The sequence below is a fragment of the Rissa tridactyla genome, chromosome Z, assembly GCF_028500815.1.
Source record: "Rissa tridactyla isolate bRisTri1 chromosome Z, bRisTri1.patW.cur.20221130, whole genome shotgun sequence".
Taxonomy (NCBI): Eukaryota; Metazoa; Chordata; class Aves; order Charadriiformes; family Laridae; genus Rissa; species Rissa tridactyla.
The window spans coordinates 58821061-58834261 of NC_071497.1; the positions used below are offsets into that span (position 1 = coordinate 58821061).

Below are 13201 nucleotides of genomic sequence, written 5' to 3' on the forward strand. Positions count from 1 at the left end.
AAAGGAGAAATGTGGCGGTGCCCATTGTGGCCTAGCCAGACAGCGTCTCGTAAGCAACAGGATCAGCAGCTGCAATGGCTAGAGGCCATGTGTCAGCAAGGAGGGTCTTAAAACTGTACTGGTACAGAGAAGATCCCAGGAGGGAGAGGTGGTGTCTATAGAGAGAAGCTGAGAAAGGACTCGGGATGCAGGAGTGATTGTGAGCCTTTGGAAGTGCAACCCATGTTCTGATACTGAAGAACTGAAATATGCGGTCAGGGAAAGGACACGTTGTTCTCCCGTGGCTGGACTAGGAGTCATGACTTCTTTAAAGCCACCAGCTTTAAAGAAATTGTTCTTAAGAGTGTGCTTGGCCTCCTGCTCACCCTTAAGGCTCTGTAACTTCTCCTAGTAATCAGAAACAATTTCGACCAAGACAGAGGAAAAAAACTTCAAGACACTTGAGAAAGGCTGCCCAGAGAAGTCCAATGCTGGTTTAGTTAGGCGAAGCCCCAAAGTCATCCACTTACCTGGAGACAGCACTCTTCCTGCACTATGGGCGAAACTATGGGACCTGCTGACAAGACAGGGTGAGGGACCTTAGTGTGTTTGCTGGGAATACGAGAGGTATTTGGCGTATATGAATAGGATGCTCTCCTACACTTAAAACAATTTCACTTCACAGATCTGTTTTTACAGATCTGGACTTACAGTGACTTTGTGATGTGAGTTTTATCACTGTAGGACTAGAGAGATGCATGACAAAACTGGAAATGCGTATGAGGCCCTGTGGTAAAGCACAGTGAGACACGACTTGTTGCCATAACAAGCTGCAACACAGCAGGGCTGTTGCCAGGGTTTCCCTGTTTTCAAGCAAGTTGCCCTGCCATGATGTCGTGGTTTAGTCTGGGCTGGCCACCAAAAGAACATCCATCAAACAGCACTCTCCAACCAGGACACATGAACTGCATACAGTCGCTGGCTGCAGCTGATAAGATTCAGCAGTGACAGGGAATGCAGGCAGGGATGAATCCTGATGCATCCCACAACTAACGCACAATGATCCTTTCCTCCCTTGCCATTTCCTTGTGCTCTGTGTGAATAGCTACATTGTTTTACCAATCTGAAGAATGGGGCATGGGAACGTATACACAGCTGAGACAAGAAGGGAATTAGGTCAAAACCCCCATGAAACAACGCCCGGAATATAAAAGGAAACTGCAATGCAGTATGAAGCTCCTCAGTGTGTGCCGAGGTGATTGTGCGTGTTTCTCTACTGACCTTAAAAATGGAGTAGAACAGCACTAGGCAAGTTGGAAATTTTTAACTTCCTTCAGGGAAGGCACATCTGAGTGCCTGCGCAAGCGTTAACTCACTAGGCTGAAACTCTTTAAAAAAGTGGTTTTAAAAACAGTTTAAAATTCAGCTTCCAACTCCATGTATAGTAGCCTGAATTTTCCAAATGGGTTGGGGGGAAAAAAAAAAAGCAATCAATATACGTTAATCCTCTTAGTGTCTGAAGTTCAGAGTACCAAAGGCATTCTTTCCTGTGAGAAACCCCTACTGAAACAACTTGTGTTTGAAATTCTTCCCTCTTCTTTTGTTCCTTCCACCCTCTACACCTTTTATGACAGGCAAGCTACTTCTTATGCCTTTGTTTCTTTGTGTTGTCTCCACCCCACCGCCTGCCTAGCTGATGGTAGGATGAAAATGTATCATATACAATATGAAGATTTCTAAATCACATGAGCTTTACTTCAGGAAACAGGCAAAATGGTAAAAGTTTAATTTGCACATAGCAGTCACATACAGTCACACTTGCAGCAGGATTGAAGTGAAATATTAATAATGGCGAGCACTTCGGTTCACTGACAGAGGAATGCATACCACTGTGGCAGTCTTTGAGTTCCAGTACTAAGCAGACGCTTCTGCTAGCTTCCTAGCTTCCATTTCCTGCTTGGCCTTTTCTCTCATCTCTCTCTCTCTCTCAATGAGAAGTGCTTGTTCTTGCTCCCACTCCTTTAGCTTCTGCTCATGTTTTGCAATGTCTTCCACTTCACATGCTGGCAGCTTTTCCTTGACAAGTTGGGTGGTCAGGGTTAACAAGCTTTCAGATTCAACCTTGCCAAGTGAATGCAGCTTAGAGTACAGCTCCTGTCATAAAAAGGGATTTGGTGGGGAGTGAGAAGGAGAGAGCTAGTCAGTCACAAAATAATCAGCCACAAAATACTTCCCTGTAACAACCAATACATTGCTGTTTGAATCTAACTGTTACCTGGGCTATACAGGCCAGGTGACTATTTTATCCCAGCAAAGTGTTTTGACTGTGGTAGCTGGTACCATTTCTTGAAATGCTAACCTCTAGAATAATTTTTTTGAGCAATGAAACTAAACCAATGAAGTTTAATTTTCATTAACCATTGAAATTCTCTTTATTTTTCCAAGTTCAGTTATCTCGTATTAACAAAGATCAGCTGACCAATCAACTACAATAAATACAATCTAAACACCTTGGGTTTTGTGTCTTACCTCAAAACCGATTGAACAATTTATTTCACGCTGCCTGCACTAGCTTCCCTCTCAACAGATGCACATCACTTTAAATGCTCTCTTGCTAACAGTATACTAAGTAATGCTCATGATTCTTCTTCCCAACAGTTACTGTGATCTGAGGCTTGACTATGCTTACACAGACTGTACAATAGCGCTAAAGCAAGGGATATTTTTTCAGGGATATTCTACACTGAAACTAAGAGCAGAGCTTCAATAAGAAACGGCGCAGCATTTCTTTCTTGAGCTTTACTTATCTAGATTTCATGCAGTATAAAAATGTTAATTCACTTCAGATGATGAATCATCCAGTGATGCTATTTCTGGCTTTCTGGAATCTTTAGCCTGATGGCTCACTAACAATCTGATTAATTACCTTAAAAGTGCAGATACACAACCAAGGAGGAGTTTCCTGGGGGAGAAAGATGAGGTGGCGCTGGCGATTCTTTACCCCTTGCTCACTCATTCCATAGCAACACATTTATCTGATCGTTCTTTTAAATAAAATGTTTTATTGAGCCCAGCACTTGCAGAAATGTTTAAAGTAATACATGTCCCAAAGAAAGGTGCATCCATGCTTTTTTCCTGGGCTCTTTGAAGAAAACCTATTGTTTTGCATTGCAGGATGATGGAAAGAAGATGTGGGGATCATTCATCTCCAAACAAAATGGCAATTCTGGAGCCATGCAAATATCCATACTTCCACTTCCAGTTATCACTGGAAGCTTATGTGCAGTGCTGCTGGCCCACTGTGTTCCCCTCACCCCAGCCCATGCTGTCAATAATCTGCAAAGGCACGGCCCCACAGCTCCTGTCTCGAGGCTCTGCCTTGTTCTTATAGAGGAAACTATGATGTCCCTTCTGAGGTCTCTCCACTTCTCTCTGCCTTAGCCAATACAACTGCAGGCTTTGTTGTGTTTTGCCCGACCCTTGAAGGTTTGAACTGGACAGACAGCAGACTAAAGACTCTTTAAAATGCTAAGCATGCAGGTCTGAAGGGTTTGGGTATTTGGCTCTGTCTGGTTTTTGATTGTACGATAAAGAATGGAAACAAAACCAATGGCTTTGAAGCTAATGGACTAAAACCAAACTCTAATATTTAGGTGTATTTATCTCTATTTTGTTTGAGATGTCAGTAAGCATATAATGCATCAGTGAGAAACATGAAGAGACCATACAGCTTGGGTCTGGGTAAGAAATCTGACAACTATACTCGTATTTACAGATTAGATGCTCAGTTAAACATAACTGGGTTAGATCCTTCAGACTAACCACTACCAAGGATGTGCTGAAAACGGGGTTTTATGCACTGATTCTAAGCAGTATGAAATGGAAATAGAGAAAGGCAACAAACTGGAAACTAGCAGGATTTCTCTCCTAAGCCATTACTGGTACCACTGAACTCCTGCAATCTTCCTTGCTCTGCTGTGCCATATTAACAAAACTAATGTAGGAATGCAGCGCGCTCTATGTCATGCAGGTACCAAAAGGGCACATCATTAAGTGGCTAAATCATTGATTTTTATAAGCAGTTTCCAGGGCTCTGCATGCAGACAGTTAGAGAAGGAGCACTGATTTTAAAGAGGGTGTTCCCAGCATTTATGTGATGAAATGCTTGCCCACTGATCATTGACACAGATGGATGGAATTGCCTGAGGAACACTGTATGGGGTAGTGAGCCTCAGCATACGTGATCTGAAAACAGGTAATTACAACACAAATGACAGTGTCAGACACAGAGTCTAAATTACAGCTCTAAAGGCTTTATCTGGAAAGAGCCAAATGCCCTCAGGTCCTGTTTGTTTTAGTGGAAGTGAAGGACACGCTGCCTCTCGCACATCATATCTGTTAGGTTGCCATGGCTTTTTCAGGTACTTCCAGAAATGACTGTTCTGAAGGTTGGTATGAGACATGGAGTCCCAAGAATGTGTATAAAAGCCATGCAGAACAAGCTACAGTTCTAGACAGGAACTGTATGTCTGGAGAAAATCCACATGCTTTTTCCTCACATACTCAGGTGTATGCCTTGTGAAAGAGAACCTGGCAAGCAGGAGACAGAAGCAATTGGTTTTGAGCTCAAGGAGAAAGACTGGGACATGCTGGCTAATGCAGGTCTAGACGAAGTGCAACTGAAGTGTTTCCAGCAGCAGAAGTGCAAATCCTGTGTTGGGATTACATCACACGAGGGGCAGACGAACTGTGCTTGGACAGCAGCTGTGATGCCAACATCACCAGGTTGCTTCAGAGCTCTCACCTTCCCTCAGACTTGTATGGATTTCTAGTGAACTTCTCTGCCCTGTGAACCATGTCCATAAGTGTCCAGAGCTGGACACTGGGAAGACTGGCTGGTGCTGGCCTAAAGAATTTGAGAGAAGAGTCTGAGAGCTCTTTCAGGCTTAGCTGAAAAGGCATTCTGACTTGAGAGCTCCTTATCTCATCCAGACAACAAGAAATTATGGTTTATTTACATATAAATTACTGTTGGAGGGCTATGTCTTTCTTATATTCAGACTTTTCTGGTGACAGCTTAGAGCTTAGCATTGGGGCTGCAGTTTGTTGGCTCAAAGTCAGGGCACTCACTGCCACACAAGGGAATACCTGAACTGGCGTTAATTATGGAACTTGTGGAAAGGTTGAGGTGAGAAGAAAACTACCCTCTTGGCACTACTCTGTCCCCAAACTGACATTTAGGCCTTCTTTTGAGCACTCTGCATTATTTTCTTCAAGGACAGACAATGGATAGACAATGAGAGACTCATAAAAATGTCTCACTCCCTCCTTCAAAGGGCACTTGTGTTTACCTGATTCACTGGAATTAATCCAGGCATTAATTATCACATGCTGAGCACCAACTTATTTCCAAACACTTTAAAAGTCCTAAGTGCCTACAAAGCAAGTTAAATATCTAAAGATTAGTGGCAAACAATTTATGTAAATAAAAATTAAAGAAAGGAAAAGTGTGTGTATGTGAGGTGAAACCATATGATACTAGTCTTTTAACTTTTGAAATTTCTTTGGAAGAACAACAATTTGTATCCACAACAACTCTCCAAGGTTGTGACAGTAACAATGGAAACTGATGGGCTATGAAAAGAGTACTGCTCCTGGAACTATAAGACAGATTAGTTTCAACCTGGGGTATTTGATTTTTACCACAGCACAAATCAGAGATGATAAAATAAAACAAGCTCATTATATAGCTATGAGATGATCAAATAAACCGCACTCATTGTATAGCTGTTCGCTAATGAACAACTGTTTGCGTTTCATATTGTTATCATAAGCGTAACAACCTAAAGATAAAAGAGAGGCGATACAGCCTTACTTAATTCCCCAGACTGGAAGTATAGCATGCAACATTCCTACTTAATTATAACATACACAAATGGGCAATAAATTCAGGATGGTCTCATGTCTATTACGATTTATTTTAAGGAGCAAGAGCCCACACAAGGTCAGATAATGGAACTCTAATGACATACCACTTTTGTGAGCAGGATTGGATTTATCATTTTGATGGATGAAAAGTGAAGATAAAATCCCAGCAGACAGACAAAAGACAAGTGGCCTTGAGCATTTATGTCTTTGTAGGCTGCTGCTTCCTATTTGAAGAACTGAAAATGTAAGGTGATGTCTGTTTCAAAAATGCCAGGTAGGACTCATAATGCACTGAACGGGTGTTAGCCTATTAGCCATAATAAGCCATTATAATATTTTCTAGTATATATTATGGAGATGTATTACATTTTAGAATACTTAGATAAATGAAACTCTCTTACCTTGAATCGGCTGTAGTACTTGGGTGCTTTAGACTGCTCTGTTTCTTCTGATTCTGCACCCTGTGACTTCTGCTCTAATTCCTTGACTTCTTCAGCCGATTCTGGACCAGGTTTTGCTTCAAGGACAGACTGCAAAATGGTCTCCAGAGCATCAATCTGAACAATCACATTTGTTATTGTTAGCATAAACAGTTTGGAAATACAATCTCAGTAACACCACTCTTATGTGTACAAACAACTTCATGAGTTACAATGTGTTTTGAGATGACTTCTGTGTATGATGAAAAGAAAACCAAATTCTAAAAGGAAATGGGACTTATTCTTGTAATAATTTTGTACTGTACTTGGGACCTTTGAGGTTGGACGTTAAATCCCTGCAAGAGAACAACTCCAGCACTCTCTGTCAACAGTAAAATGCCCCGTGACTCAGATGCTGACTGGTATTTGCAGATCTGTCAGGCGTTAGGCAAATGTCTCCTCTTGGCCTGATAGCCGGCCATAAATACTAATGCTAAGTGGTAGCCAGTATCACTAGCATCACACACAATCACAGATACATCTAAATAAATTACTACTATGGAATGTTTGAACCATATAATCTTTAACAGATCATCTCAATACCTCTTTGGTGAAAAGCAGCAGGGAAATCAACTGTTCAGCCACAAGAACATTCATTCCTATCATTACTCTGATAATCTAACAGGAAAAATGGAAATGTAGGCACGTAATATATTGCTATAGGTGTATTTTTAATCTGTGACACCTCTGTTATCTTCATGCTTTTGTCTTTTGAGGTGGTAAGAGAAGCACCCTCTCCTAACTGCAGTTGTAGCAAAAGACTGCATTAGCTTCACTAAGGGATTTGGTAAATTATTTCTGTATGTATTATTGATACAAAAGACGGAACTAATATATGGGTGCTGCTGCTGTATTGGGAATAACATGATCACCATAAGTGGAATTACTGGATGCAGGCTGCCTGCATTTTAAAGTTCTTTTTACAAATGCAAAGAGATGTTGTCCTTCCACGAATCCTAATTCTAAACTGTAGGATAAAATAACTCTGTGTAACCTTTGAATCTGTGATGCTTTCTCAAAGCAAATGGGATCTTAATACTTACAGTTTCATTTTTCTAGCGTAAGTATATAATGCTAAAGGAATAAAAATTAGGCTTATTTGAATAACATTCTTGACACTGAAATGTTATCTTTAAACTAGCAATACTGAAACAGGATGAAATAAGCAATGAAATAATAACCATGAGCTTGGAAATACATATAGTCATTTACAGACTTTCTCAGACAATTGAAAAAACCCGAAACTGTTTTGGTTGTTCACAGTTAAATGCACAGCACAACACTAAAACAGTATTTCTATTATGTTGTTAAGATAGTAATGGCAGACAGAAAAGAGACACTCTATCAGTCAGAAATGAATGGAAGTTTAAAAGCTGAAAGAAAAGTGAGTGACTGATAATGACTGGGCAAATCACTTGAAAATGTTTACACCAAAACTGCAGTTAAAAAGTTCATTTGAAAACTTCCCTTTTAGATAATTAAATTTATTCAGCCAGAAAATAATACGACATTTTGTAAAAGAACCAAGTTCGCAAAAAACAGGGTTGTGTCTTTCTCAAGTAACTCCATGTCTGTGCAGGCATGCAAGGACAATGATTTATAACACAGCCCATCCTTCTCAGTGCTATGATATGGATTTACGAGAACTGCATAATGGTCAACCTAGTTCTGACCAAGAGAGGCTCAGGATACTACAGGAAAAAAGGCTTACGGCACTTCAGGTTGTTTCCATCATCTCTGCTGCTGAATTCAGTGAAGCTGACTGACCCCAGTATTGATCTGGTCAGTGCGTTTAGTCCTTCACCCTTAGGAATACTGCATTTTAGTCGGAAATAATAATTAAAAATACCTTGTAAGGATTTTAATAGTAAAATCTTAATGAGCAGTTAGGTAGAAAAGGCCAGATGATGCAAATCAATACACTGTAATTACTTTATGCCAGATGAGGATATGGACCAACATATTTTACTTTCAGCACTGGGGTCACAAAAAATGCATTAGACAAAAAATTATTTTGATAATAACAAACCATCTAGGCCTGCTCTTGGTGCTCAGTTTGGTGAAACTTATGTGACTTGCACTATTGTTTATATACTGCTACCTAAAATCCAAGTGAGGCCATGTATCTCTTCAGGGAAGTCTCTGAGAGGCTCTCATGGTCACTGCTTCTTGGGCTCTACTACTGGCTTTGTACAGACACTTGTAGCATTACTGAACAATCAGTGACAACCTTGTAAGTTCTTAGGTGTTCACTGAACAAAGTAAAACATGTCTCTGCGAAGAAAGCACTGCTAGATATTGCTAGCGTTTACCATTTTTACAGTATTGGTACACAGAAGGATGGGATCTCCTACGGACCTGTTGTACTAAAGACAGATGCAATTTCAACAATAGGATGTTCATCTACAACCCAGAGCAAGGTGAGGAGTTCCATAATTTGTCTAGGGTTTGTAAGCAGAAAAAGTCACAAACATTATTAGGCTTTCTTCAGACTTGGAGTAGGGAAAAAATACCCAAAACCATACACCCGAAGAGGTAATGCAAAATGGTGGAAGCTGCAGCTGTGACACTTCCTTCCTTGCACTGTCCGGTATTACACAGAGCTGCTTCTGAGCATGGAGCAATAGATAGGAGAACCTGCTGAGCAGTGTCCTGACCTGTTCTAGCGAAAGGGAGACTGCCATCATCAGACACACCTTCAGGAAAGAATTCCAAGAAAAGGAGGTGAGTTCTCAGTGCTGTTGCTATGCTCCAGCCCATGTGGTGGTGGTGGTTTCCTAAATTACTCCTCATAAGCTGTCTGATTCCAGAATCAGCCTGATGCCCCACAGCACTCCTAAGCCCCAAATCCCTTAGTCAGTGCTGACTTCTCAAATGGACTAAATCTATCCATCCTCCACAACTGAAGGCACTACAACCCTTCTAGAAATCACTCTGTACCCTTTTTGGACCAGTATCACTCAGCATAGTATCATCTCAGAGAGCACAGAATACATGGAATTAACCATGAGAGGAATGAAATGTGATATTCCATCCTCAATGCTAAGACGCATGTCTCTGAGTGAGTTCAAAAGCTTGGGAAACAAAGATGTCTTCCCAGCCCCACAGACATGTGCTTTGCGTGATGCAGACTCAGGTGTCTCTGTAGGGAGGGGAAGGTTTAGGAAACACACTTAAATGGTTTGTGGCAATAACAGACATTCATTCCCAAGGACATGCCAGTAGACATCATCACTGGCTCATCAACTGAAGCAGTGGTTCTGTTGTAAACATTACTTCTTCTCCTCCTGTCTTTCAAAGACCTCTGAAATATTGCTGGGCCTCTTCTCATTAGCAAGGCACGGAATTCACAGGTTTTAGTGGAGTTTGGCTTATATGAATTTCCCTCTGTTGAGCAGCTTACAGCCTTCATACTTACAGCTTCTTTGCAGATTTTGCTGTCCCCTGACAATGAAGCCACATTCTCCATCACTTGCAAGGCTCTATTCAAGTATCCAGGTGTCCACATGAGTGGCATTAGATTGTATACAGCTCTTAGCCCTTTATTCAACTCCACTTTTCCTGTGATAAAAAAATACTTTAGCATTAGTACTTCAACACTTGAGTCTTAACAGAATCTATATGGGTTGGCTGTTTTTCAGAAGTGACAGCAAGTGTCTTGCCTTCTGTGGTAAAAAACCACACTCTTCTACAAAGCTGCTCTGACAGAACTGCTATTACCTTATTTTATAAGAGTGACTTCTTTTTGCCAAACTTCATGACTATTATACGTTTGTTTCTGGCTCCTCCCCATTCTCCCTCCTGCCTCACCTAGAAATTTTGTCCAAATGGAAAAGGTGAAAAGTGGTCAGGTTTCCTGGTTTTCTTGCAGTTTTAACAGCAGCTCTGAGCAGGATGTCTGAAGATCTCAGACAAATGTATCCTTAGCCTGCAAGGACTTACTGTGCAGCACGTGTGTACTGAATCCCAGGCTCTGGACTCACTTTTGTGGCCTTTAGGGTGTACTCACACATGTGTCATGGCCAGACTGTACGGTATTTACAGTACATGCTCTGGCTAACTATACAGCTTAGTACCCCTGTATCTGCTGGAGCTTCCTGAGAGGAAATATGGGAGACCTGCCAAAATGAAATTTTGGTTCTTGATTTAGGACATTCTGTGCAACAAGGTCTTCACTGACTTCAGCACGACTTGTGATGCGTAGCACCATTAACTATGTGGCTTTTCTTCTGATGGTAATTACTAGGGAACACAAAACTCCTACGTAATAGAGAAAACATACATCATGTTGTAGTTCTTGAGTACTAATTTACAATGACTGTCACTCTAATGTTTTGATTTTGTCATTGTCAATGTAACAAATAATACTGCTTCAGTGTAGCTAACGAGAGTTGTATCCAAGCCCTCAATCTCATTTGCACTCTGGCTATAATGACACAAAACTATGAAACACACCTTAGTCTCCTTTACATGGAAGAGAACAGTTTAGGAAAAGCAAGGTAATAAGTGCACAGACAAAGCTTATAGACTATGGCTAAATTTAAATAGCTGAGGTGCTTGAGGCCACTCTGTGCCCGTAGACATCTTTCACTCTCTCAGAGGTCGGTTCCATTAGTGTTGGCATGACTGTGGAATACGTGACATAACAGTAAATAGCTTTTGATCTACTGAATGTCAATGTCATGGAACAAGTACTACTGCTCACAGACAACAGTAAAGTGCATTTTTGAAATACAGCCACTACTGAACCAATCTATATGACATAAAAAACACCCTAAACTGAATGCCAACTGGACAGCAAAGTCCCTATTCGCATCAGTATCTCCACTGGATAACAAACTACAGCTCTATGGAAAATCCTGCTTTCAAATTAATTTTCACATTTATCCCCTTTTTGACTGAAATGAATTTTTGGCTTACAGTAATGATAAATCCAAATCAGTATCCTAACGCTGCCACTAGACATCATATCTGAAGAGGCCACATTTCAAGAACCAGTTCACTTTTTATTACCCTCAACAAATTCTACAATAAAATATAATGCAGTAATGGAACAACTTCACAATAATACATTTTTAATTAATAATTACTTTCAAGTAAATAATCATTTTCTAGAGAAGGACAAAACCTATCTGCATTATATTCCTCTAAAGGTTAGAGAAAATTGAAGAATTACTTACCCCATTCCCCTTCCCTCCAGTTCTGGATATACTCTGATCTAACTGCTGTTTAATAATATAGCATACCTTTAGCAGTGAAGACACCTTAACAGATACAGGATAAAGGCACTGCTATCTGCTGTCCACAACAGAAACATTAACTTTACAGTGAATAGTAAATGTTCTAAACATAGTGTTTTTCAGGCTGTGCTCTCTGAACTTCTTGAGGTTTAAGGATTATTTTAAGAAGCTCACTAACTAGAAAAAGAGTCTATTGTCTATAACTTTAAATTCATGTGATGGAACTCTGTACTTTTGTGAGGTTTTTTAAATTTGTTGGTCCACAAACAAACCAAGCCTACTGTTCTTTAAGAACATCTTTTTTTCAGCTGCCAATCCAAACCTGCAGGGAGCCCTAAAGGAGATTCTGAAGCTGTCTGATAAAGGGCATACCATTCAAATCAGACTTACAAAACAGATTCAGCCTTAAATTCAGTCTGAAATTGTTCCTTCCACTACTTCTGCCTTTTTTTTTTCCTTAGCCTTCTCCTTTATTACATTTTAATAAAGCAAAGATACCAACTTAATTCAGCCACTGAGGATAAGAGGAAAAAGACGACTGTGAGGGAGGTTAAAACTTACCAAGGAATGCAAAGCCATACAGCTGGGAGCTAAACCCCACAGTGTTTGTTTGCTTTAGACCTGTAAGCACTAGTGATGCTCCAAGATTTCTCTCCTCTTCCCACTGCAAATAATGTAAAGTAAGTAAGTGCTCCTTGACAAACACAAACATAAAATGGCAGCAGCCAAAACCAGAAAACATGGCTTTCATCAGATGTCTTAGCAAAGAATCATTAAACATGTCTAATGTTCAGAGTTACAGTATGTATATCATGCGAAATAGTACACAACCTACGGAGGAACACCTCTCTTTCCAGAAGACAGTAAAAGATGAGTGTTTGAGATTTTGCATGGAAGTCAATCAGTGCGTTTCCTTCAAGACAGAGCGTTACACTGATTTATGTTGGCTAAGCTCTGTCCCTGTCCTTCATGACCTACCACTTGCTTCAGGCTAACACTGCTGAAGAAAAAAATTACATGGCTTCTTTATTACAGCAGCCTTTTCTTTTAAGTATGTGGTAAGATACATGCTTCACCGTCCCTCACTAGAATTGGAAAATGCTGGGAGAAGACTATGCTGCTAATGACTGCTCTGAATCCAAAATCTGCGCTGTGGAAAGAGCATATGCAACTCACCAACACCACTGTATGCCTCAGGATTAGAAGTACAGCTGTCTCTCCAGCTAGAGAGAAGTACCAGCTGTCTGAGCAAGACCACCAGTGATGGCTAAAGAAGGGTGCCCAATCAGTATGGACACTAAAACCACAAGAGCAGTGTGAATTTTGTTTTGCTGTGGGATAGTACAGTACATTTTTCAAGACCAGAGAAGCACAAACATCAAGGGTAAATGTCTCTTCACTGCAAATGAAAAGAGCTGAACAACTCCCATTGCTAAGAAAATGAGGAAAAGGAAGCTATAAAAGGCAACAGACTGGAGGAAGTCTGACTCTCTAATACATGTTTTTTGTGCCAGGGTACTTCAACGTCTTATTACCTTACGACCGGAAACAAATATCCCTGGTGAAAGGAAGAAG

At 40.6% G+C, this 13201-nt stretch overlaps 1 protein-coding gene across 3 annotated transcripts in view; it reads right to left on the reverse strand.

Moving 5' to 3' along the window:
• Positions 1-1730: 1730 nt before the first annotated feature.
• Positions 1731-13201, reverse strand: part of MRPS27 (mitochondrial ribosomal protein S27) — a 49885-nt gene continuing 38414 nt past the window's right edge. For 2 of the 3 annotated variants that reach the window (XM_054184956.1, XM_054184955.1), the window contains 4 exons: positions 12188-12290; positions 9805-9947; positions 6309-6464; positions 1731-2133 (listed from right to left, as the gene is read on the reverse strand). In XM_054184956.1, coding sequence (XP_054040931.1) covers positions 1894-2133; positions 6309-6464; positions 9805-9947; positions 12188-12290 — 642 coding nt within the window. In that variant the 3' untranslated portion in view covers positions 1731-1893. The remainder of the gene's footprint in view (positions 2134-6308; positions 6465-9804; positions 9948-12187; positions 12291-13201) is intronic. The other variant, XM_054184957.1, reaches the window with a different exon arrangement.